Here is a 27056-nt window from a genome sequence, read left to right as displayed (position 1 = left end):
CACTGTTGCTGTTTTCCCCAGCCGAGACTTAATGCTGGGAGTAGACTTTTATTCAGGGCTACACATGGCCTTTTTATGACCCCTCAAGGGTTTCCAACATTACAGGGTCATCCCACCCATGATCCTCTGTGTCAGAGAGAATTCAGTTCCCTCTCGAGACAGAAAATCTCTTTATTTTGTCACACATGGTTTGTTTGGTACAGACCCCTACATGGGGTCTACAACACAATACAACAGGAAAAAGAAGGGGGAGGGGGAGAGACACAGACAAGCAATACATTCAGAAAAGGTAAGGGGAGAGGCACAGACAAGCAATACATTCAGAAAAGGAATGGGGAGAGGCACAGACAAGCAATAGATTGTTAAATAGCCCTGACCTGAACCCCATAAGCAGGCAAGCATGTGGGCATGGTACGCAGTGACAGTGTTCCATCACAACGGTTTTATAGTGTAAAATTTACAGTAGAAAGAGTAAATCCTATTGGGTGATATCAGGTGTAACAGAACTTCAAGTTGACAAATGTTTACATTGACAAAGCCTATTAAGGACCAGTGGTGATCCATGTCATCATATAACAGGCTAGACCTGACTCCAATGAAAAATGTCCTACTTTAGTATTAGCAGGGCTCTAGAGCTAAAGGATGTTCAGAGTTGCCACATTATGTTTCAGGATGGCCAAAACTGTCATTAGTTCACGGACACTGTCACGATACATGTAAACACGGTCCAGCAAGCCCAAATCTTGAACAAAATGTTCACTGCACCAGGCGGGAGGTGGAAAGCCATGACAGTAAATGCCGGTTGATGACATGGCACATAAGAGTGAACACGTAACCAATATCCAGCCAGGATTGATGGCTACACTGGAGACAGAAACGGACTGCAAACCTCTGAGCGCTGTTGGTTAGACCTGTGCCATAGCTTTGCCATCAATGTCCTCTAACAAGATTCCAATAAAAGGGTGTCTCTCAGTAAAATCCCTCTAGGAAGGTCAAAGCCACTAACTCGGTCTGTATTCATCTCAGGTCTTCCAGAGCTTGCATCGAAGTCATTAAAACCTACACTACATTTTCCCCAACTGGGAGTTCAGAAACATATAAATAATCCCGTTGTTTGCCATCGATATGGACTAAAATATCTTGCCTTTTGCTGGGAACACTAAAAGTAAAATACTGCAGGCTGCGTTTTATTAACGCAATGGTCTGGTGGTCACCATTGCTGCAGACTCGGGCTGATGAATGACCCTAACAATTGAATATTCATGCCCCATTAGATGGAGCAAGTGATGTTAATAAGGGCTGCAAGCCACCGCACTTGTGATTCTAGCAGGTTGGATTGGTAAGGAGGACTTTGTGTCAAACTTTAGGTACAGCAAGGTTTAAATCAGTTGTTTTGGTTAATGTCCCTCCAACTGTGCAAGCTGCTGTGCCCCCCCCCCTACCTCCCTGTGAGCCACCATGTTCCCTAATTATTCTACATACAGCAGTTGGTCTGTCTAACTGTTTGGATCAATGGCAGCAGCCGGACATGCTCTGCTTAGAGGAGGACACTGACCCTTGGGTGTTGGAGGAAGGAATATAAATGGCAATCTTTTAAATTAAAAAAAGAACAGAAACCATCAGATGTTGCAATGTCATATATATCAACATTAACAAAATATATTTTGCAGGAGAGGATTTCTTAAAGTAGAAAGAGATAATAGTTTATAGAACTATTGGACCATGGCTCCGTGTGTATGGACCTGACACTGTACTATACTTAGAACAGCCGCAGTAAATCCAATAAATAAAGTTCTGTAAAAATTAATACAAAGTAAAAAATAGGAAATCCCTCGCTGTTGGATCTGTACTCTTGCTTCGGGGTTTAGAGCGGAAAAAAGAAAGTGTTTTTCTTAGACAGGCTAAAAGCTTAATTGTTACCTTTCTGAAGAGCTCTGTGAAGCTTGTAAAATGGGCATTTGAGTTAAAAAAGCCCTTAATCTGTTCATGAAAGTCATTTTGTACATCTGAGCAGAATGAAAGGGATCCCAGCCGTACGGAGACCAAGAGGCTTTCAGAGAATGATTGGTGTATAGACCCCAGAGGAAGAGAAAGGGTCTGCGTTCCCTGCCTGTAAAGGGTACATTGAAAGACCAACTGGATTTCTAATATATGTTAGGGGAACTTGTCTTCTGTAAACCAGAGACAACAAAGAAAAAGAATTCCAAGCTAAGAACTTGTACATATGCTTCATTAAATAAGGTTCTCTCTAAAATAACAATGAACACTCTGGGGCTTCAAATTTAACTCAGAACCTTGCCCCGAGTTAGCATCGGATTCCTAATGGCATCAGACAAGAATCCAAGCCCGTATCACCATCAAAGATTAGATGACAGTTTTCCTTTAGAACCCATTGCAGATGCCTTGTCCTCTGGACTCAGCAGGGAGTTGTTTATATACAAGCTCTAAGTCACTGTGACACAAAAAGCTTGTGATCTACAGAGAATGGACACAATCGAGGCCTTTACAAGAACAATCCAAAATAGTATTACCCTGTTATATATCCTACATGTCATAAGATGTTCTATGAAGTGCTTTTCTATGAAACTGTGACAGTGAAATAACTCACCTAGATTCACCAAAATTTGACCAGTCCACCATGAGACTGAGAATCTGCGCACATGCGGAGAGCCTGAAAATCGACGCACTCTGCATGAGAAATCTGCCATTCACCAATAAATGTATGATATCATCTAATTCATATCAAGACCCTGAAGATCTGCACATGTACTTTGACAACCAAAATCATGCCTATCTTGAGACAAAATGCTTCGGACTTGCTCCTCATGACTACCTTTTTTTTTGTACATTTCAATTTATTCTAATTAAAAATACAATAAAGGGCATATTTAATAAATTTCCTTTCCGTTTGACACCTTGAGAATATCTGTCCGTTTGTGGAGACATTGGACATGGAGTAAAATTACATTTTATATTCACCCTGAAATTCTGAGGATAAACCTCAACGAGCTTCCCACATATGGTTAGAGTAGTATGGGTTAAGGAGGATATTCGTAACGCTTCAATAGTATGTTTTGGTTCCAAACAAGTGTCTCATAATAATTTATAAAAAAAATATGTACATCTTAAACAGTGCTGATGAAATTTACCAAGATAAGATATACTTTGAGGCCAGTGACAGAATCTTGGTAACATTGCTTGTTCAATAACCTTGAGGAAGTGGTGGGATGCAGACACAGAAGATGTGCAGATTGGCACGCTAGGTATAGTCTTTATACAATATCACACTGGAAGCACTCCCACTTATCACACTATCACTTCCATTAGCAAGTTGACAGATAAAAGGCTTTGGTTGATCTTGGGAGCACTGTGCAATTTACAGAAAGCCCTGGAGTGACTGCTAGAGCCGTTTTTCTGATGTTGGTATCTGTAGTACTGAGGATTGTGAAATTAAAGAAGCAATAACGCTTCACCCTCGGTGAATCCAGCACTGGGAATACCCCCACCACTATCAGCCTGCCTGGCATGGTAATATTGAGGAACTCCTGAATGGTGTGGACCGAGACCGGGGTGATGACCCCTGCAGCCATAGGCTCTGGAAGGATACGACTTGTCGATGCCCCTCTAGGATAGTCCCCGCATCGGTAGTTGAGGTAGGTGCTCTCTGCTGTTTTCTGATCTGCTTCAAGAAGAACTGTGTGCACAAGTCACCGAAGGCATTAAGGAAAGAGCTTCCTTGCTGCCCAGAGAGGATATCTGGCCATGTCTGCAGCCACCTAAACCTGTTGAATAGGTCACTTTCAGAGACCAACAAAGAAACAGAGAGCCTTCCCCAGTAGAGATCAGGATAAACCCCCACTGGTCCAAGAGGGAATGGGGCACAGGTAAGACTCCGCTCAGGTACTAGCCACAGCAGGGTAGGAGATTGGCTGCCTCTTCATTCCGCAGTGCACACCAGGCTACACAAGCTAGGATCCGTATTATAAAACGAGAAATAGTCGCTAGAAGTGTGCCCATCCATATCTAAAACTAGGTGGAGTATCTGCTTATATTGCCAAGAAAAGGATGAAAATCGCTTGTGTGTACAGAAGGCTATCCCTAGAGCAAATAAATCTGTAGTTTATTCCTCGTTTATCAAAGTTTAACTTTGTAAACAAGTTTTAACTGAATTTTAATACATTTAAAGTGGTGTTGTCACCCCATATTAAAAGGGAGTATTTAATGAAGATAGAATCTTTATAAAATACTTATTATGACTGTATTGGGATTTAACTGAAATTCCAACCTAGTCAAGCGAAATACAGAGACAACGTAGGGACTACTTCGTGTCCGTATTTCTCCTCCCGCCTGACATTTCCTGACACAATGCGGAGACTGTGTGTCAAGACCTGCAGCCATCATCGGTGACAGCTGGCTGGGTCTTTGAAGAGGAGAAGAGCGACCAAGATGGCAGCGCCTGCAGGGACAGGTTTAGGTAAGTAATCTCACCCTTACCTGCTCCCCGCAGCCATGTCACCGTAAGGGGACTTTGCAAATTCGGCAACGTCCCCTGGCGGTGACAGTGCCACTTTACGTTTTAGTATCTTTGCTGACCAAAAATATCCAATGTGAAAAAAATTTCAATTACGATGGCCTTTTATTAAAATATAATAAAATAGGTAGCACACTTCATTGTTGCCAGCCATTTGGCTTGTGCAATGTATCAATTAAAGTATTTGGAGACTGATACGGGGCTCAGTCATATATTGAATGAGAGTCCCTTGATATTCTCATTTTCAATAAAATAGCCTTTTTAAACATGTTCTACAACACGGTATTTTTCAAATTACTGCACCGGAATGTCAGCTATATTGGGAGAGCAGAGATTGTATTCCATATTCCAGTATTTGTACTGTATTATATATATACAGGTGTTCAAGTTTAAATCAACCCATTGTACAGCACTATGGAACTTGCTGGCGCTATATAAATAATAAAATACTAATAATCAGGATTGCTTATGTGAATGCCAGGCACATCTACAAACATTCCTGGAAAGCAAAGGTCTGTGTTATCAGTGATAGTACGGACTCTGGCACGCTATGATACATTTTAAAATAAACTTGGCAAAAGAAGATTAGAGATGTAAGAGTGGTCCTTAAAGGATGAGACAAGTCTCACCCCTCCTTCCTCCGTCACGTCTAAGAACTGACCCAACTGTCTCCAGTCTTCCTCTTATCAGCTCCCACATAGACAGAGAAGGGTAGGCGATTTCTACAAGGTCACAGGGCTGATACGTCTGTCAGCACCAGGAGGATAAAGCAAGTCGCCAACCCCTTCAGCCCTCAAAAAACAAGACACCAAAGCAAACAAAAGGAAGCAGATAATATCAGGAATTAAAGGGACCCTCCAGGACCATAACCACCTATGTTCCTTGCATACATCATGGTGTAATTATGTCTACCAATCCTCCCATGCTGTATTCCTACTGCCCTCATAAGACCTAGTGCGAACACGCACCACCGGCTTTCCATGAGAGCGCTTGTTTAGTAACAGTATTCATGTCCATCCACCAATCACTACAGTAATTGAAAACATTAATAAAGCTATTTAGTAAACGGAGTGGCACTCATGGTATGCACAAGGTGGACACTCGTGCTCCCATAATTTCAATGAGCAGATGTTGTTATGGGGGAGAGAGAGTGTTCTTTTAAAGGAGCACTCTCAGGAACATTACTAAAGCTTAATGTAGTGGTTATCTGCTTATTGTCCCCTGGTGTCATCCGTTAACTATCAATCCATTTACAAGGACTACCCTTCCTCCGTTGAACTGACCCTCCTGAGAATTCTCAGCCACAATTGAGACTTAGCATAGGACCCAACGAAGAGGTTTGCCTTGACATGGCAGGTGAGCTTACACTTAAGTGGCCATTGGAGTGATACTAGAAACCTCCAATTATTTAAATGTGCTTAGGGTTTTGGGATAGTGCGCAGGTAACTCTTCTTTTGGTTTTTACAGCTGACACTCCTACTGCATAATATGGGACGGTCCATCCATCGTTGAGATCTATAGGATACTGAGCTTAAAGACGACTCCAGGGGACCCTAAGCAAGCTACTATATGGAATGGTAGTGGTTATTCCGCTGGGAGTGTTTCTTTAAAAAGAGAGAGCAGGGATACTTTTCTGATCGCCACGGGTAATGTTCGTATAAGAACTGGTTTCATTATTTGCCGACAAAAAGCCTATGGGGTCTATTCACTAAATAGAGTAAGTGGTTAGAAATAACAGGGGGATTTAGGCTAAACTGGCAAAACAGCTGTCCCTTGTCCCATGTCCCTTGTCAGTTCTCCAGCATTCCCGGTATAGTGAATACATCCAGAGTTATATGGATTTCGTGATTCGATTCCACAGTAAAACATTAACCTATTTCTCTATAGATATAACTCTGGAAAATAGAGTGGAAATATTTAACCCTTTCCTGACATTACTGTTACTCCGCGTATCAAGCGGCATTTTACATGCTTACTCTAGATTCCAGCGCGTTTCTGAGCCTCCGTTACTTTCTCAAGGTCACACTCTGGGGTCTTTAAATCTATATTTCTTCATTCACAAATCAGGCTCATTCGCCATCTATACAACATGGGATTGCCATTACATTCCTCTTTCTCAGTTTAATCAATAGAGTTTGTTCCCAGGGGTACAGTGAGAAAAGGGTCACAGGTTCTTGGGAAGGGAGTGATCAAATTAGAATTGTATCAAATCTATCCTTGTATCAAGATATTGCTAGTCGTCGCACAATGGATAATAGAGCTTTTGTATTACAGCCTATTGCAGCATACAATACATTCATTGTCAGATCCATTTCTATTTATTCAAAGTACAAACCAATTTCTTGTATTGATTATAGAACATCGAAGCACATGCTCATGGAAGGAGAGGCATATTGAAAGTCTGTCTTAATTCCTCAATTAAACAGAAACATACAAGGTCTGTCACCTTCCAAATCCCACAGGGGGAATCCATTGTGACCTGATTTTCAGAACCTTGTGCCTCAAATATTGCCACTTCTCTGCTGGGAGCATAGATCTGCTGGTGTATTCAGTGTAGTATGCAATATCTAATAACCAATCTATCCAAATTGGGAACGCTACTTTAGAACAGAGACCTCGACCCTCACAGTTACAGGGAGCTCAGCTGTTTGTATGAGCCAAACATTTAACAGACAAGAGGCCAAAAAATGTAAATCACTGTAGCATTACAAACTGGTTTCTTAACCAAAGCTAGGTAACAGGCAGCTCCCATGATGACGGATACAACTGAAAGTGCTTCTTCTATTCTGTTGCCCAGATTATTCTCTGAACTGGGAATGGTGGAATATCATAAGAAGTTGGGCAATGCATCAGACAAGATAATAATTGCGACCTTTAAAGACCACCATTACAACAGCCTGATATTGAACCACAAAATAGAGGAATTGTACAAACTGAATCAATGTGTAGGAGCACTCCCAAGCAGCTCAGCTAGTCAGACTTTGGGTTACACAGAGCTGTAACAATGAGCCCTGGGTGCCCATGACTCTGACACTGGTTGTTCTCTTTTGCACCAGTTTGGGTAGGTACTAACCACTACAAAGAAGCCGTAAAATAGAGAAGGGGTGGAACAGCGCTACAAAACTGATCACAAAGGAAAAGGAGGCTGCACTCCTGAAGGAAAGGGTAACCCTCAAACCCTTCAAAAGAACTAGAGAGACAGAACAATGAATACAGGGTGCGCCAACTAAAACAACCACTACACTACAACCTACAAACAACTACCACTACATTCATGTCGTCAAGCCATCACTATTTCGCCTTTGCCAAGTCACTAAGATTGTTTCGCTTGCACATTTTTCCTGCTTCAAAACATGAAATTTAAGTACTGACTTTTCACCTGTTGCCTAATATATCCCACCCCTTGACAGGTGCCATTGTAACGATCTAATCAATGTTAGTGACTTTACCTGTCGGTGGTTTTAATGTTGTGGCTGATCAGTGGAGATGCGAGAACGTGTGATGGCATTTAGCTAACAGCATTCCTATACGCAGGGAAGCAGAAATAATGGTTTGAATAATATGTATCCATCTTGGACTGTGCGCATGAATTATAATAGGAAAAAATATATCTAGATAAAAAAAGAAAAAATAGCACCGACAATAGAAGTATTTAAGAAATCTGTTTTCTGATGAAAATGATATTTCTCATGTCATAGCCACACTTACTTGGCACAGTTTGTTGAGGAGTGTTGGAGAAGGGGGTACAGACAGGAATCGGATGACAGAGCAGAGTGCTGAGTGCAGACTGACAGATTTAACATGACAGAGAAGAGCGTTGAGTGGATGGAGTGCGGATAAAAGGCAACGTCTGGTCTAAGTGATGAGACAAGAGGCAAACTGCAAGCTATGGGATGTTGAGTCACATCCGATCAGTATGTATGCAGTCTCCTTACGGTGAGATAAACATTACTCAGACCTTGCAGGATAAACCGTGTGCCATGATGTACGAGTCAAAAAGATAAACACATACAAGCTCTCCTGCCGAGGCCAGTGTCTACAGCCAGCACAAAGGTTGAACGCATAGAGAAGGTGTCCGTTCCTTTAACCAAGCCATGAGACGAACACTTTTTAAGCCCCTTAGGGACACAACTTCTGGAATAAAAGGGAATCATGACAGAATATTTCAGTCATGTGTCCTTAAGGGGTTAAGTGCCATCTTCAGGATTTGTGTAATTATATTTGCCTTTAACAATGTCATAGCATTTGTATTTTATTTATAAGGTAAGAATTTTTTGAATAATTACATTTTAGGGGCATATTTAGAGATGCCGTATGGGTCTTCTTGTATCATAATATTTCTTCCTGCCCCCTCCCATCCTCGAGATGTTAGAACTTCACACCAATGGTTAAAGTAAAAAAAAAAATATATATATAAATAAAGGCATGTGGCAAAGATGGCAGTAAATAATTAAGATACAAGGGGCATAAGGAAAGAAAACCTGAAAGATAAATAAACAGGACAATACTGCGTTAGTACTGGAGGGCGCACGGACCCCAATACCTTCAAAACCTGCAATTTAGAAAATACGGCAAATGGTCCAACGAGTGCTGGATGTTTGCTTTGATTTCATGAAGATAAACTGAAATACTAGAAAGGTTTCTACTGTACAAAAAAACACAACAGAACGAAACATTTCTTCCCATTGAATCTCCTGGGTTTTACATCACAGGCATGCTAGCGACCTTATCCCACCTCCAACGGCAGAGGATTCTTGTTGTCAATGCATTTTTAAAAACGACATTCCATGGGGATATATAGGGTTTGCTGAGGCCAAGAAGCACAGATTACATGTAAAAAGAGTCAGAAAATTCCGTTAGTCACCAGTGCAATGGGACGTCTCGGGATAATAAAGTGATACACTCCAGCCTGAGACGAAATGTATAATTCATGGTGGGCTTCCTTGCTCGCTGTGCGATAAATAAGCATATGGGTGTCCTATAATGTGATACCAGCTGCTAATTGCGTGATGGCACCGGTATTACAGGTAAATGCCATGTGAATAATTGATATCATACAGGACATTAGCTCTGCAGGGAAGACAGATTCTAAGGCTCAAACTTGCAGCCATAAAAAAAATTATTAAAATCTGACTATACGGTGTTATTGATGTTACATAGTTGTCTAAGATGTTAAAAAAAAAAAGTCTTCAGTCCATCAAGTTCAACCATGAAGCCCATTCTTTTATGTTGTTGATCCAAAACAAGGCAAAAAAAACCAACCCCCAATTTTAGTCATTTCCAATTATGCCACAAAAAAGGGGTGAAAAAAGATGACCGAGTCAGAGGGCCCCACTCTCTTGGGCAAGACCCACACCGGGGCAGCCCTCTCTCCAGCCCACAGAGCCATATGAGACTACCCAAGACTCACCACCCTAGAGCACCAGGAGACTCCACTACAGAAAGGGGTAGACACGCAGCCCACCGTTCAGAGACACTCGTTCTCTTACTTCCTCAAGATATCAGACCCAGCACCACCATGAATCCGAGGTCACCAGGGGAAGTCCCGCCAAAAGAGCCCGCAAACCTATGGGGACCTAGGCCTCTCAGAGGTGCCAGCCTGCCACAAATAGGCGTCGGCTAAGCGCCCTCACGCAGACTTACCGGGACTGATGTGCTCCTCCACTCTGGGCACTAACGTGAAACAGCCTGGAGTTATCACTTTAACTGATCACTAGACGACATGCAACCCAAAGGCTGTTCTGCTTTATCTAGTATTAAACAAGGCTATATTGGTATGTTTCAAGCTCAACTGTTATGTACAACTGTTAGACGTATATGCCTTGCTTGTATACCTATATACTTACAAATGTGCATTACTTCACTGCCATAATTATTGCCTTATGATATTACTGTGCTTACCAATGCTATTGTGGCACAGTAAGCCGCTTTGTTCACTCATGCACTCAAAAATAAAGAATTATATATATATAAAAAAAAGGGGTGGGGGTTTGAAATACTTTTTGTCTTCATATTGGCAGATTTAAGTCATTAGATCAACAACGTGTTTGCATACAGATCAATTGTATCCTTGAATATTTTGTTTATGTAAAAAAAAGCATCCAAGACTTTTTTTTTAAATTACCTATATCATCTGATAACACAAGCTCTTTATGTAGATAATCCCACATCTTTATTGTCTTACTGTGAAGAACCCTTTCCTGTAAGTGAAAACCCCTTTCTTCCAGTCTCAATGGGTGACCTCTTGTCTGTTGTATATTCCTGCTAATGAACAGGATTGCACATATCTGTTTGTACTGACCCTGTATATATTTGTTTAGTGCCATCATATCCACTCTGAGGTGCCTTTTTACTAAAGAAAACAAATCCAGTTTTTCTATCATTTCTTCATAATGAATGTTTTCTATCCCCCTTACTAGTTTTGTAGATGACCTCTGCACGTTTTCTAGTTCTGCAATATCCTTCTTTAAAACTGGTGCCCAAAACTGTACTGCATATTCAAGGTGGGGTCTTACCATTGATTTGTAAAGAGGCAAAATTAAATTTTTATCGCACAAATCAAAACCCCATTTTATACAAGAAAGCACCTTACTAGCTTTTTTAATGGCAAACCGGCAATGCAAACTGTTCCCTAGTTTGTGATCTATAATGTTCCCAAATTCTTATAATTTAATGTTATCCCTAACTCAACCCCATTTAACGTATAAGTGGCTTCTAGGTCCCTTATTGGAAAATAAATGACATTGCAATTATCTGTATTGAAACTCATCTACCACTTGCCTGCCCAGTCCCCCAATTTATCCAAATCTATCTGTAGAGAACATGTATCATGTTCAGACTGTATTTTCTTACCTAGGTCTGTGTCTTCTGCAAACACCGACAAATGACTTTTAGAGATGTCCCGAATAGTTCGCTGGCGAATAGTTCCTGGCGAAACATAGCTTGTTCGCGATCTTCACGGATGGCGAACATATGCGATGTTCGGTCCGCCCCCTATTCGTCATCATTGAGTAAACTTTGACCCTGTACCTCACAGTCAGCAGACACATTCCAGCCAATCAGCAGCAGACCCTCCCTCCCAGACCCTCCCACCTCCTGGACAGCATCCATTTTAGATTAATTCGGAAGCTGCATTCTTTTTCTTTTTTTTTTTTAGACAGAAGTGTGTTATATTTGAGCATGCTAGGCTGAACGTGCGTATATCATGGCTAGTTGCACTGAGGGTATGAGTATATAGCAGTACATTGTTGTGAAAGATGGCTGTCATGTTTAAGGTGTAAATTGCACGTTATCAACTGTGTATTTATATCAGCAGCTCCACCACTAGTTATAAATCAAGTGTGAGTCGCCCCATGAGATGAGACTAGTGAATAACATAATATATGAACGGTTAAGGTAAAGGCATGTAAGGAATAAACTCTTTAGGAGGTGAAATAATGACATGTTTAAACGCTTGCTACTTTACGATTAGTTAATGTGCAGAGAGCAGTTCAGGTGATCAAAGGCATGGTGTGGAGGATCGGCTATAGTGGGACATGCTTGGCAGGCTGCTGTTTACTGCTTGTGCTCATCCGATCCCTTCTGGGCGCCAGGTGCAGACCCTGGGAGTCCCTGATACCTGGAACAACAAAGGCAAGTCTCTGGCTGAGTGCCGGGTTCGCGGCTTGAGGTGGTGGAAGCTTGTTTTGTCGGGTGGTCGGATCTGTCCCGGTGGTGCTTCACGTCCGGTGCGGGATTGTGGTGGCTTAAGGTGGAGGCGAGTGCTTGACGTGGGGCAGGCTCTGCATTTCTGTTTGTGCCTCCGGTCCCGTCTTTGACGCCTTTTGCGTTGGTGGATTTAAATGGGGACTGCTTCGCTTAGCTGTGGTGGAGCTTGTTGGGGCTGTGGTGGAGCTTGTTGGGGCTTCCTGCTTGTTATTTGCTTCCAAAATTGATTAAAGAGTCTGTCCAGCTTAGACTTAATATCCTGCCATGCTTTGCTGGTACCAGTAGGACACGCGGCTGCCGCCATATTGGGAGAGTCGCAGATGAGTATGTCAGCCTGGGCGGCTGTGCTCTGTGCGTCTATTAGCTCCAGACAGCCTCTCAGGGGTGGACCAGGATAACCCCCACCGGTACGAGGGCGGGGGGGTAACAGAGCTCCTGCCGGGAAGTAGCTGCTCCTGGGCATCCCAGGATCCTGGTGAGCACCAGGCCACACTTGCCACGCGGAGGTAAGTAAGACTCTGTCGAGTTGCTGACCTCTATTAAGCATGTCGGGTCGGTCAGGTAGGAGCAACATTGCTGGGTCATCCCCTTCTGGGGTGCAATTCGCTTGTTGATAGCTGCTTAAAGTGAGATATTGAGGGAGCTCACACGAAGTGCGTCTTTCCTCCATGACAGCTAGGCCCAGCCCCCCCGGAAGCTGCATTCTTAGTGAGAGGAGGGACAGTGTAGCTGCTGCTGATTTAATAGGGAAATCGATAGCTAGGCTAGTGTATTCAGTGTCCACTACAGTCCTGAAGGATTCATCTGATCTCTGCTGTAAGGACAGCACCCCAAAAAGCCCTTTTTAGGGCTAGAACATCAGTCTGCTTTTTTTTTTTCTGTGTAATCTAATTGCAGTTGCCTGACTGCCAGCATGTGTGTCAGGCTCACAGCGTATACTGTGCCCACTTGCCCAGTGTCATTTTAACCCGTTTTAGGCACCCCATCTGCTTTTCTCATTTCTCATTTTTCTCATTTGCTCTGGCACAAAAAATGTGGAATGGATATTTCTGCACTAAGCTCCCTAAGCCCGCATGGATGAATACCATCTGGCCCTGGGGCTTTGTTTACATTAACTTTACCAACAACCAACACTTTCATTATCAACTTTTTTGGCATTAACTTACTTAAAAAGACAACAAAAAAACACACAATAAATTTTTTTTAAATGTTGGGGTTGGTCTTGCTCTCTTTGGCTTTTTACGAGCTTTTCTTTTTCAAGTTTAGCCCATCAAATTGCTCTTTTGCAAGCCCTACTGGCAGGTCTATATTTGTTACAGAATGCAATTGACATCTTTGATTTCAATGTCTTGAATGCCCTTATCTCATCTTTTACCATTTGACTGACCCTTGTACTAAGCTACATTGGTTTTAATTAGCTTCTTTATTGTTTGTTTAGACTACGATTATTGGTCATAGCATTGGTCTTACTGTGTGGCCTTATGGGTAGTGGCACAAACCCAAAGATTAAATAGTAGGATGTCATGCCAGCGTTACACTGCAATCACAGCTGTGTGGCCTTTGGGTAGTGGCACAAACCCAAAGATTAATAGTAGATGTCATGCCAGCGTTACACAGCAGCAGCCTAGCCGAATACAACATGACCTCACCTCCCTTGGCAGAGCTGTGTTACAGGATACCAGCCTCAAAGCATGACAGAATACGGTCTCTTTACAGATGATGTTCTGTAATCTAGGAGTGATCAGCCACTATTAACTATTCAAATGCCAAAAGGAGATTTGGACAGTGTGTAATAAATATTAATGACAAATTACTGACTGATGCTATCTAAGCAAACATAAAAACCATAATTTAAAAGGTATAAACAATAAATAGTGTCTGCCAAGTACCAGAGCCTGCAATTTTGGGAATGCTTAATATGTTGCAGCAAATTTAAAACCCTGTATAGATCCCAGGACAGGGCATTAGATATCTTCACTACAGCCGTGGCAATTGATTTGTAATGTTTTTTTTTTTAATTTATAAAATACCAATAGATTTTCATCATTTCATATATTTTTCGCTTTCGATTTTGAGAACCCCACCCCCCGTACTCCCAATCCATCATTATGGTTAAGGTTTGGAAGCTCCAGTGACCTCCCTCGCACATTCGGAAGTCACGTTGCCTTCGCTTCGATTATTTTCGCTGCTCTTCATCCCTCTTCTCGTACCCAGAGTCACTGCTCCCTCTTCTGTCTCTCCTGCCACCCTCGCTACTCTCATCCTTCTGCATCTTGTTTTATTTATACAATATTACTGAACACCGGTCCCCCATCCATCTTTGTCCCATGTTTATGAGTTTAGCGCTCGCCTAGGAGACCATAATAAGATAAACGTCCTACTGAAGCTCATCTTTTTTTCAGTAAACATTAGAGGAAGCCTCTACAGGTCCCATTCTCATGGTTGAAAATTAGCATTACATTACCTTGACTGGGAGATAAACCTGGCTCATTATGATTTCATACGGTGTTCTATCTTTCTGATTCTGTGTGGCCTCCTGATGTATGTTCTCAAAAATTTGAATAAATCTGGATTTAAAAATAAATGTATGGAAGCTTTGGACCGATAAAGCAGGCGTTCGTTCCCATTTCGGAAAGTGCTTGCAAGGGCCAGAAAAGGGGTGCTGGGGAGATATCCTGGTTGTATCCAGCTGCTCCAAACCAGTTTCACAGAAAATAGGGAACCTCAAAATTGGGGGGGCAGGAGGGGACACCCAGATCATGCATTTATTTATTTATTCGCATTAAAAAATTATTATTTATTTTTTTTACTTTTTTTATAAAAGAGTGCCTTTGACTCATGTTGCAGCGATAATCAATGTACATCAACCAGAGTGAACATAATAGGAGCATCAAAAAAATCATAGACATAAGATCAACCTAAGAATGCAGTTAAAGGGATTCTATAGTGCCAGGAAAACAACGCCGTTTTCCTGGCACTATAGGTTCCTACAGTGCCCCCAACCATCGCGCCACAAGAGACATAGAGACTCCGGGCACCATGACCACTTCAAATCACTGACCTGGTCATGGTGCTTGGAGTAACCCTTTAATGTTACCCTACCAGTCTTGCGGGAGATAGGAAGTCTCGGTCCTGGAGGATAGAACCAAAAGGGGAGGGAGCCTAGGACAGGGGCCCTTGGTCTTGTAAAAAGAGAACATGCTTTTCTTAATAGTGCTGCTGTACATCTCAAATACTTCCAAATAATCACTAAGTGAACAATGCACACACCAAGATGCAGTTTGGGATTAAACAGGGTATGAACTTGTGTGACTAAATTCCCTTATTTATTGGTTAGGAGAAGTTTCATTAAAGTAGCCTGGTAAGATTTCAAACTTTATTTTGGTGTGTGCACTCTGTCCCTTCATGTGTAGGAAATGTGGACGGTAACCAAAGACAGCACTAGAACTAATACACCGAGCTGCAGTTCTGGCTGAATGGGAAACACTGGGGTACGCACTGGGGTATAACAGGTACACCCAGGCACACCATAATGCATGGTCCAACATGAAGGTCCTTTGATCTCCAATGTGTGGACCACCCCTGCAGAGAGACTGACAGAGAGCTGGAATGTGTTCTATCTCCAAACCTTCCTCACTGCTCCCAGCACCAATCTGTCCTCAGCACACATCACAATCGGGGCAGTTAGTCCCATGCCGCTCAGCCATGCAATCAAACAGAAGGTATGGGATGAATATGGGACTGGTGAAAGGGAGTGACAGGGAGAGAACTTAAATAGAAAGACAGAAGGTGGGGGATGGGGGGAGAGAACGTGGAAAGAAGGACAGAAGGTGGGGTGGGTGGGAATATAGAGAGAGGGGGAGAATATGGAGGAAAGAAGGTGTGGGTGGCGGAGAATAAAGAGATTGGGACAGAAAGTTTGATGGAGAGGGGGCAGCAGTGTCGGGTGCCCCAGGTTCAGGATTACACCGCTGCAATACAATTCAAGCCCTGGAAGTAAGACAGCACCCAGTTACTCCTGAGACCAGTGGCATAACGTGGGGTACCAGCGCCCAGGGCAAGGCACATATTTAAAATCCATCTCACGCCTAAAGTAATGTGTAGTATATTTTGAAGTAGCATTGGATGTTTGTTATTCAAATTCCTTTTAGTCTCAAGATTATTCATTTTGTGGGTGTGTGTGGTACACTTTGGCTTTCAACTGTGATTTTGATACACTAATGATGCTATCTAATTCGCATAGCTCTCATTCTATTACAGTTTTTAATATATGTTCTCTCCCAGATCTTTTGTCGCATTCAGTGCTCTGGTCTTTTTCCTCCAATCCTTTACTGTTCAGTGAATTCAGGGAGTTCCTACAACTCATTCCTGGACATCGCCACTCATTAGAGGACCTCTCTATCTGTGCAAGTAGCTTTAACCAACGATTCCTTGTTAAAATCCTATAGCACAACAAATACACGTACACACTATCTGAAAAGTCCACCTTAAAGAAACACACGAACACCACAATGTCCATATGGAATCGTCTGTAGTTAACTTTTGTTATGTATTTTATTATTCTTTTGTAATAATTCAGCTTATATTTTATTTACTGAAAAGTCACAGTAAACAGATGTTCATTCAAAAAGAAAAAAAGAAATACAAATGGATCGCCCTTATTGGTGTTTAGACCGAAGTGCTGATGTCGTTTTATGGACTCTCTTGTAAATTCTATGCAAGTTATAATGGGAGATTATATTAGGCCTCTCACAGTGTGATACTCTCGCACACGCATGAGATTACAGCACCGATGTCTGCTCCTGGTGGATAAAGCATTAGAAGCTGAGGAGGACATTGCGGAAGAAGTTGGTGGCTCCCTTGAGGGACCGGTTCAGATCAGTAAAGACTACCTACCCCTGCACCTAAGGGACACTGCACAGCAAGTGGAGCAGTCACCATCTGGGGTCTTTGCAGATTCTGCAGAGCCGATTTAATGACACGTAAAAAAAGGCTACAAGAATGGTGCAAGGTCTGTATGAACGAAGACAATGGCATAAAATTCACCCTAGCGAGTTCTCTGCTAATCCTGAACCTGTAATTCCAACCACCATGGCCACATGCAATTATACTCTCTGTAAATAATGGATTAAAGGAACACACTAACTTTAAAAATAAATACATTATTACAGGCTAGACAATTGCGGTTTACATTATTTTTATTAAAGTTATTTAAAAAAAAAACAAAAAGAAAAAAAAAAACTATTATACTTGCACTGGAACAGACTCCTCACAGCAGCCACTCTAAATTCTGTGAAATCATCAATACAGACGATCTCAGCCCAATCCAATGGGTCCCGTAGAGAAACATTGAGCACATATGTACAGCAATTGCTGCGCTCCACCAATCTGATGTTTTGTAGAAGCATGACATCCAAAATAAAATAAAACCATAGTCGATTCCATAAAAGAATACGAATAAAAGTCATGTCTCTTGGATAGCAAATATTCAGATCACACAGGGCTGCTGCTTGTTATCAGCTACACGCTCTGTGTTTTTATGATTTTCTAGGTATGTTGTGGTGAATGTAATACAGAAAAGAACATGGGGCGGTTTAAGATAACGTCCACAGCCAGCAGTGCGTTCATTAAATGCTATGTAAACGCTATATAAACGCTTTGTACAGGATTTAACATTTCCCTGCTGGTGACAGATCATCGTGTGAGAATGAGGTGAATCTCAATCGGCTCGCACTCTGAGTGCATGAGATTTGTGGCCAATCCTGCTAGTAACTCGTTGGTTTCTCTGCAATCACGAGCAGTGAGGACAGGTCGATTAATACAAACCTGTTGATGATTCACTTCGCGTTCTCATCGCACGGAAAACCCTTCCAACGCACACACAGGTGGGTGGAACAGAGTGGGTTCCCCTGGAATGACAATATGCAGACAGAGACTGCAGATATCAGAGGCTCGGTGAATTCTGAGAGCTGACACAGTATGTGCAGCAAGGTGAATCACGAGGGCAGGCATGTGTGGCCCACAGAATAGGCTTGAATGGATTAAGAAGAGGGGAAATAGGTCAAGTGAAGGGATTCCCTGCTTCAAGTTGATTGGTAAAAAGTGCATTGAATATTAGCAGGCAGTGCACCGTGGACCACCCTAAAGGTTAACAAGTGATACTGGTTATTTAAAGGGGCAGTCATTAAAAAAAATGGAGAAAAAAAACTATCTAAAATATATAATGGAGAAAAAAAGGAAACGTCTCAGTACAGAAAATTACAAATACTTAAAGGGACACTGTAGTCACCATAACAACTACAGCTTAATGTACGCTTAATTACTCCATCCTCTGCATGGAGACACTGAATTTTCCCCATAGAGATGCATTGATTCAATGCATCTCTATGAGGGGATGTGGATTGGCCAGGGCGGCGTTTGGCTCTGCCCCGCACCCCATTGGCTGAGATGATCAGAACTGACAATCTTAGCCAATCCGATGTTTTTCTATAGGAAAGCATTGGATTGGCTGAGATCATCAATTTTGATGACATCAGCCAAGTTGGGGGATCGGGGGGGTGGGGCAAGCGCCGGCAGACCAGTGCAGCTCTGGAATAAAGGTAATATTTAACCACTTTTAAGGGGAGATATATTTAGGGATCAGGGATAAGTTGAAAATTGACAACTCTGCCATGGTTCCCAATTTGTGGATAAACCTCAAACATTGACACAATGGGGTATAATAGTTATGGCAAACTGCTTACAATGCAAATTTCTCTCTATGCTGGGTGGGTACCAGGGAAAATGCCAATGTAAGCCATTGATGGGCAATAATAACAGTGCCTCCACAGAAAGCAAAGGTTACAAAAAGCACTCCAGTCCAGAAACAGATTTATAATAATTGCAGAGCAAGGAGTCTATAAGCTGTGAGGGCTTGACCAGAGGAGCAGACTATACACCCATCCTGTTCTCCAATGCGTATATAGAATTTGGAGAACAGACAAGACATCAAGGAAGTTATTCTGTCCCCCTCTCTCTTTCCACATATAAAAAGAAATAAATAGATTACTAGATAACACAATGGAACGTATATCAAATTGTTGTAAAAGGAAAGAAATGCATGCCTATGGGCAAATCTGGCCAAGGGAATGGTATCTGCGTGTTACTATATACCAGCTGTGTCTAACCAGCCAGTCACCTTGTGTTGTTTTATACCAGTCGCGTGTTACTATATACCAGCTTTGTGTAACCATCAGCCAGTCACCTCATGTTGTTTTATACCAATCGCTTGTTACTATATACCAGCTGTGTCTAACCAGCCAGTCACCTTGTGTTGTTTTATACCAGTCATGTGTTACTATATACCAGCTGTGTGTAACCATCAGCCAGTCACCCTGTGTTGTTTTATACCAGTCGCGTGTTACTATATACCAGCTGTGTGTAACCATCAGCCAGTCACCCTGTGTTGTTTTATACCAGTCGCGTGTTACTATTTACCAGCTTTGTGTAACCACCAGCCAGTCACCTCGTGTTGTTTTATACCAGTCATGTGTTATTATATACTAGTTGTGTCTAACCAGCCAGTCACCTCGTGTTGTTTTATACCAATCGCGTGTTACTATATACCAGCTGTGTGTAACCATCAGCCAGTCACCTCGTGTTGTTTTATACAAGTCTCGTGTTACTATATACCAGCTGTGTGTAACCATCAGCCAGTCACCCTGTGTTGTTTTATACCAGTCGCGTGTTACTATTTACCAGCTTTGTGTAACCACCAGCCAGTCACCTCGTGTTGTTTTATACCAGTCATGTGTTATTATATACCAGTTGTGTCTAACCAGCTAGTCATCTAGTGTTGTTTTATACCAATCGCTTGTTACTATATACCAGTTGTGTCTAACCAGCCAGTCACCTCGTGTTGTTTTATACCAGTCATATGTTACTATATACCAGTTGTGTCTAACCAGCCAGTCACCTTGTGTTGTTTTATACCAGTCACGTGTTACTATATACCAGCTGTGTGTAACCATTAGCCAGTCACCTCGTGTTTTATACAAGTCTCGTGTTACTATATACCAGCTTTGTGTAACCATCAGCCAGTCACCTCGTGTTGTTTTATACCAGTCGCATGTTACTATATACCAGTTGTGTCTAACCAGCCAGTCACCTTGTGTTGTTTTATACAAGTCGTGTGTTACTATATACCAGCTGTGTGTAACCATCAGCCAGTCACCTTGTGTTGTTTTATACCAGTCGTGTGTTACTATATATCAGCTGTGTGTAACCATCAGCCAGTCACCTCGTGTTGTTTTATACCAGTCGCGTGTTACTATATATCAGCTGTGTGTAACCATTAGCCAGTCACCTTGTGTTTTATACAAGTCTCGTGTTACTATATCCCAGCTTTGTGTAACCATCAGCCAGTCACCTCATGTTGTTTTATACCAATCGCTTGTTACTATATACCAGTTGTGTCTAACCAGCCAGTCACCTTGTGTTGTTTTATACCAATCGCGTGTTACTATATACCAGCTGTGTGTAACCATCAGCCAGTCACCTTGTGTTGTTTTATACCAGTCGCGTGTTACTATATACCAGCTGTGTGTAACCATCAGCCAGTCACCTCGTGTTGTTTTATACCAGTCGCGTGTTACTATGTACCAGCTGCGTGTAACCATCAGCCAGTCATCTCGTGTTGTTTTATACCAGTCGCGTGTTACTATATACTAGTTGTGTCTAACCAGCCAGTCACCTCTCTTATTAAGTCCATACCTCCCAATATTTCAAAAAGACAAAGATAGACACTTGTTTTAGGAGTGCGGCTTAACCAGAACATTTTAAGAAAACCTCATCACCTGCTAATATTCATTTATCCAACTAGGAAATTAATTTAAAATAAATTAAGGTACAAGTAGCTTTCACTAATCTACCTACTGGCAATCGATGGGCTAATGGTCATTATTTAGAAATTAGCAAAAGAAAAAAAGGTGCTAAATTCCTCCATCCATTCAAAGGTCGTATCCAACCTTCCTTTCCATTTATATTTGTGCCCATCCAAACAACTTTCCAATTAATTCCTGACATTAACCAGTACAGGTTTGCAAAGAGTTCATTACTCAATTAGTAAAAGAATTTCTTTCAAAAGCGAAGACAGGCAATGTACAAAATCTTGTATACTCTCTAATGATAACACAACCCAAACACAATGAATGTCTCCAACCATATCCAACGCTGGTTACATTCTCACCAGCCATTCAGCTGAGTTTGTATTATCACAATAGACTTAACAGTCAGCCACGCAATGGATTCTATGCATTATATATTAATTATTTGTGGCAGTGTATACCATCCCTCCAGCTGTTGCCAACTACATGGCCCAGGGAGTTTAGCCATAATTTTTTCTTGGAGCCTAGTTGCAAAGCATCATGGGAGCTGTAACCCAACAACAGATGAATTGCTTGTTATAAACAAGACATATTAGGTCTCACTCACCGTGAAGCTGCGATCTCTGCTTTCTGCTTGGCAATGTTGCTCGCTCTCTCAGCTGCTTCGACGGCCCTATCCACTTTTTCCCGGATCTTGCTGGCTCGTAGTGGGATCAGATTCTTCCTCTTCCCGCTAACTAGGACATTCTGCTTGTACTTCCCCTCCTCTTTGGTCCCATCAGGGAATGTCATGCAACCGTAACCATGGCGTTTATTGTTGGCCCACTCTCCCTCGTATTTCAGACCGTCCGAACGTTGGCTCACGCCAAAACCAGAGCGTTTGTCATGCTTCCATTCACCCAAGTAGACTTCTGTGGTGGTGCCATCAATGTCGTCCTCAATGACCGAGAGCTCCGTCTCGCCCTCACCCAAGCTGATGGTGGAGTTAATGTCACTTGCAGTGGAGCTAACAGTGCTCATCCCAGCCTCACTGCGAAAAGAGCTCTGCTTGCTCCGCTGGCTAGCCAACGAGCTCTTGGACTCAGATTTACGCAGTTTTAGTCCACTCAGAATAGATCTCCTAAAGATTCCCTTTTTCTTATTCTTTAGAATCTCTGCATCGCTGTGGGCCATTAACACAAATCCACCTCTAGACACAGCAGGGCTACCAGATGTGGCACAGGAAGAATCGTGGTGCAGAGCCGTACCATTTGTATGCTCACTACGGAGCGAGTTTATAGAGGTCCTGAGAGGGGACCGGATAACTGCAGCCATTATATAAGGGACGCTCTGACGCACTCCATATCCCTGACGGATCCCACCAGCCCACTGACCTTGGTAGGTACCTGCGGAAGACAAATACAGACAATGATAAGGAAACATGGGATGTTTGTGGAAAACATCAAGTCAATAAATTATTACTAGTATCTGGAATTCAGCGGGAGCTGTCTAAAGAGCAGTTCTGGGGCAAACATCTAAATATGAAGCAGTAACCATGGAAACCAATAGAACATTGCTGCAGATTGCTCTATTTTACAACTTTGCCCTAAATTGGTTTTTAGGCTCATCTACTATTACACCTGTAAAAATAAACGTGATCAGAGGAGTAGTGGGCGTCAGATTGGTGCCCTCCGAGGGGTCCTCTTAGCACTGCTCAAGTAACATGAATTGAACAGATTAACAAAGATGCTAAAAAGCAAATTTGCTCTCGGGGACCAATCAGTAAAGACACAGCACTGACGGCTTAGGACCTGACTAATTTCCAGATGACTGCTTGACAGCAAAACAGAAAAGCTTAATGTGTTCTGAAATGACAGGTATAAAAGCACTGCGAATAAACAGCAGATGTGGCACCAGCCCGACTGGGACTTGTGGCTGGGTAAATACTGTCTCTGAACAGGTCACACCAGTTCCAATTGCGGATATACTTTAAGAGATTTATTTGATGTTTTTTAAAAAAAAAAATAATTAATATACCGGTGCTTTGTGAAAAGTCACATTATACAAACAAATATATGTCCCTGTTATAAATGCGCTATGTTAATATAAATATTGAAGACTGCGTTTAGAGAAACAGTATACAAACAAAGAAAGTTAAAACAAAACAAAAAACGAGATAGATATTTTTGGGGAGACAAAGATTTGACTAACTCTACCAGAAACATTTTGTGTCGGTTCCAGAGGGATTGTTACCCACTGTCTGTGGATTAGTATTTAGGCAGTTGTTGTAGACTCCGCAGTCTGTTAATTGGAGTCATATTCCAACCATGAATCTCATGTTTTCTGGAGAGAATTTTGAACCAAGGCAGTAAGTCTATCATAACATTATTGTCTTTGATCTTGGGCTCTACGTCTTGTGTCGGGTCTATCTTTAACACAATCACACGTATATAAAACACTCCCATCCACAGTCAAAGTTGGGACCCTATTGATAAATGGGGGGGTGGGGGGTGGAATAGCCTGCTTAAATGGCAGAATCAACAGTAGACTGGAATCAACGACTTGTAGGCAGCCCCTGAAGAGTTTTCAGCACAAGCACACAGGGCTAAGTATTGTTTTGGGAATCCGGGAGAAGGTTCAAGAAGATCGAGAAATATTTGGGGATTTTGCATTCCCCCTGTGCACTGAAAGGCTGTGATACAGTTACAATCACCACCTTCCAAACCACAAGGCAAATCATGTAATATGCAGTGAATCACTGCAGACAGAGAGGGATTAAAACAAAACAAGCAAAAAAATAAAAAAGAAGCACAAAGAAAACCAAACCTAACAGAGGAGGAATAAAACGAAATGACCTTTTAAAGACAATTAAAGAAAGAAAGAAAGAAAAAAATAAACAGCTCTGTGTAGCATGTAATGCGTATTACAGTCTCAGACAAAGATATACCCCTGGGAAGGTTCAGACATTTATTTCAAAGCCGTACAGAGGGAAGAAAACATACAGTGTATACGAAAGATGGTGTGAGTGCGTTGTAGCCCAGGCCCGATAACATTCTTACTGCGTTATAAAGGCACCGACATGGTTTAACCATGGATTTCCCAGGTGTAGAAATACAATAAAGTGGAATAAATCACACGTCCCTTTCTCCATATTTTCCTGATTACCGATTATCTAATTATCTGTTATCTGAATGAATCAGAATCCTGAAATATCAAATAATAGCACTATAACAACATCACTTGTACAGCACATCAGCAACTTCAACAGGAACAGGGCACAGAGCAAACAATCCGTAGGCACTCGCTGCCTGTCTGTCTATAGCGGCGGCAGAGATGGATTGAGATCCCACAGGGCCCTAGGAAGTTTACCAGTTTGGGGCCCCCTTTCATTCTTTACCTAGGGGCAGTGAATACGCAAATGCTTGGTTCCGTACCCCTGTTAACCACCTGGGTCACTAGGCGGCTGCCTAAGGTAACCATGTGGTTAAACCTGCTCTTAGCTATGGCCATGTGACCGTTGTTATTGCAATATAGTGGACATTGTAACTAGGGGATGCTGGGGTTTAATCCGATATGCATGGCTAGTACTATATTTGTTTAGTCTGTGAATATATGATGCACACAATTTACTCGCTAACAATCGTGATGAACTGAAAACTAAATTGGAAACTGTAGACAGAAATAATCAAGCTGTGACTACAGCAGAACTGAAGATTTTTTCCAAAACAGCTATTTTTGCCTAAGATTTTGCAATAGGGCTTTAATTTCACTACAATTCGGAGTCCATGAATAAACTCTTAGTGTCTATCACATTCATAAATCATTTTCTGATTGGAGTTTGTGGTTTGGGAGTTAACATTCACAGGACACACAGAGTGTGAGAGGTTGAAATGTTTTGGTTAATTGAAACGGTCAAGGAATATTTAAAACTTAGTGGATTTTTGAAATTTTTTTAAAAGTATTTAGGATAGAAATTAAATACGGGTCTGATTCATTTCACTTTGCTTAACCCTCCAAGACCAAACTGATCATAACGAGTGGTTTCCCAAACTCTGAAGGGTTAATGTTTTAAAAGCTCCTAGTAAATGCAGGTAGCATTGCTCCATTCATAAAAACACACCAGCCTTCCATAACTTTTAGAATAGATTTGTGTTAAGTTAGGGAGTTAACCCTCTCTAACCCTAAACGTCCAGCGCAGTTTACATTTATGTTCCCTGCTTCATTCTATCACTGGATGCTGGAGTGTATCCTGCCCTGCATTACAAAGGTGCTAGAATATTTCATTTAGCAATGGGCTTTATTCACCAAACTCGAAGGTGTTCGCAAAACCAACTAAAATAGACGATAAAGAATGATTTAACTCCGCGTTGGTCGCAGCGTTGCTATTTTAGACTAAATTCTCTGTTCAGACTGGACCGGTTTATTACTCAGATTTGAAGTGAATGAAAACCAAGTGCTAAATTCTGGCCAAAGGAGCCAAGCAGTGTCTATTACTCTGCGCACTCCCGTCTGATCCCATAGAGAAGCCTTTGATTGGAGGTTTTGACAGGCTTAGAGCGCATATGCACTCTCTGAGCACACCAATAGAGGGCGATATGGAGGGAGGCAGGCAGGGTGGAGACTTAAAAAAACAATTGCGAATGGGATTGGGAGTAGGGAGTGTTTCCCTCTGTGTGGGAGGGAGGCTGTGCCTGCAAGGTAGAAGTAGTTATGTCCAGGGCCGGACTGAGGAAAAAATTCGACCCGGGCATTTTTGAATCACAGACGCCCACTGATAAGGGGGCGGGCTAGAGACGGGGGATGTTTTGTCATCACTAAAGTGAGCATGTTGGTTCAATGCGCAGAGCCCCGCTGAAGAGCTCTTGCATGAGAAAAATGCCCTGTATTTGTTCTATGCAGCGCAAGCAAATTTCTTAAGATACTTGCGCTGTGTTTGCTTGTGACATATCTCCAGTGTCACTAAGTGGGATACCAAAGAACAAAAGTGTAAGGAAAGCGTATTGTACGTGTGTTTAGAGCCTGCTTGTGGGATTGAGTGTGTGGAGAGTTAGTTCATTGTGGTGTGGGGTTTTGTGTAAATGTCGGTTTCTGTTGTGTTGTGTTGTTTTTGTTGTGTAAGATTCATGGCTAGGGGCTGTAGAGAGTGTGAGTATAGGTGATGTAGCGAGTGCGTGCATAGGGGCTTAAGTGTATGTGTGTATAGATGATGTAGTGTGTGTAGGGGTTGTAAAGTGTGTGTGTTTGGGGAAAGTAGTGTGTGTTTGCTTACAGGGGATCTAGTGTGTTCATAGGGGAACCAGAGTGTGCATGCCATTAATGTAGTGTATGTAGGTGGTGCATTGTGTACCTATAGGGGATCTATTGTGTGCCTAGGGGATCTAGTGTGTGTAGAGAACCCAGATTGTGCATAGGAGATTTAGTGTGTATGTGTGTAGGTAGAGAATTCAGAGTGTGTATAGGGATTCTAGTGTGTATGTGTGTAGAGGATCCATAGTTATATATGGGATCTAGGGTGTGTGTATAAGGGATGTAGTGTGTGTGTCTAGAATGTAATGTGTGTAAGGGGTGCACGGTATGTGTGAAGGGTGCAGGGTGTGTGTTTGAGGGGTGCAGTGTGTTTGTGGGGGGTGCAGTGTGTGTTTGGGGTGCAGTGTGTGTGTGTGTGTGTGTGTGTTTGGGTTGCAATGTAGTGTGAAGTTTGGGGTCTAGTGCGTGCATGTGAGTGGTGTAATGGGGTGTAGTGTGATGTTTGGGGTGTAGTGTGTGCAGGTGATGGGTGCAGTGTGGTGTTTGGGGTGTAGTGTGATGTTTGGGGTAGTGCTGTGGGGTAACAATAAAAAATATGTATGTGTATTTTTTTATTATTTAAAAAAAAATATTATTATATTTATGTCTTCTTACCTTTGTCTGGGAGGGGGAACTTGTTGCCAGCCCTGGTGGTCTGGTGAGTAGTGAACTCTACCCTGCAGTTCCTG

General features: G+C 42.2%; 1 protein-coding gene across 1 annotated transcript in view; it reads right to left on the bottom strand.

Annotated features, from left to right (window-relative positions):
* The window catches only part of JPH3 (junctophilin 3), a 102728-nt gene that overhangs the window by 37079 nt on the left and 38593 nt on the right, over window positions 1–27056 (bottom strand). Inside the window, exon 2 of the mRNA XM_063438169.1 lies at window positions 21710–22487. Coding sequence (XP_063294239.1) covers window positions 21710–22487 — 778 coding nt within the window. The remainder of the gene's footprint in view (window positions 1–21709; window positions 22488–27056) is intronic.

The sequence above is a fragment of the Pelobates fuscus genome, chromosome 12 (assembly GCF_036172605.1).
Source record: "Pelobates fuscus isolate aPelFus1 chromosome 12, aPelFus1.pri, whole genome shotgun sequence".
In the NCBI taxonomy this organism is placed as follows: Eukaryota; Metazoa; Chordata; class Amphibia; order Anura; family Pelobatidae; genus Pelobates; species Pelobates fuscus.
This window is presented reverse-complemented; position numbering and strand designations above follow the sequence as displayed.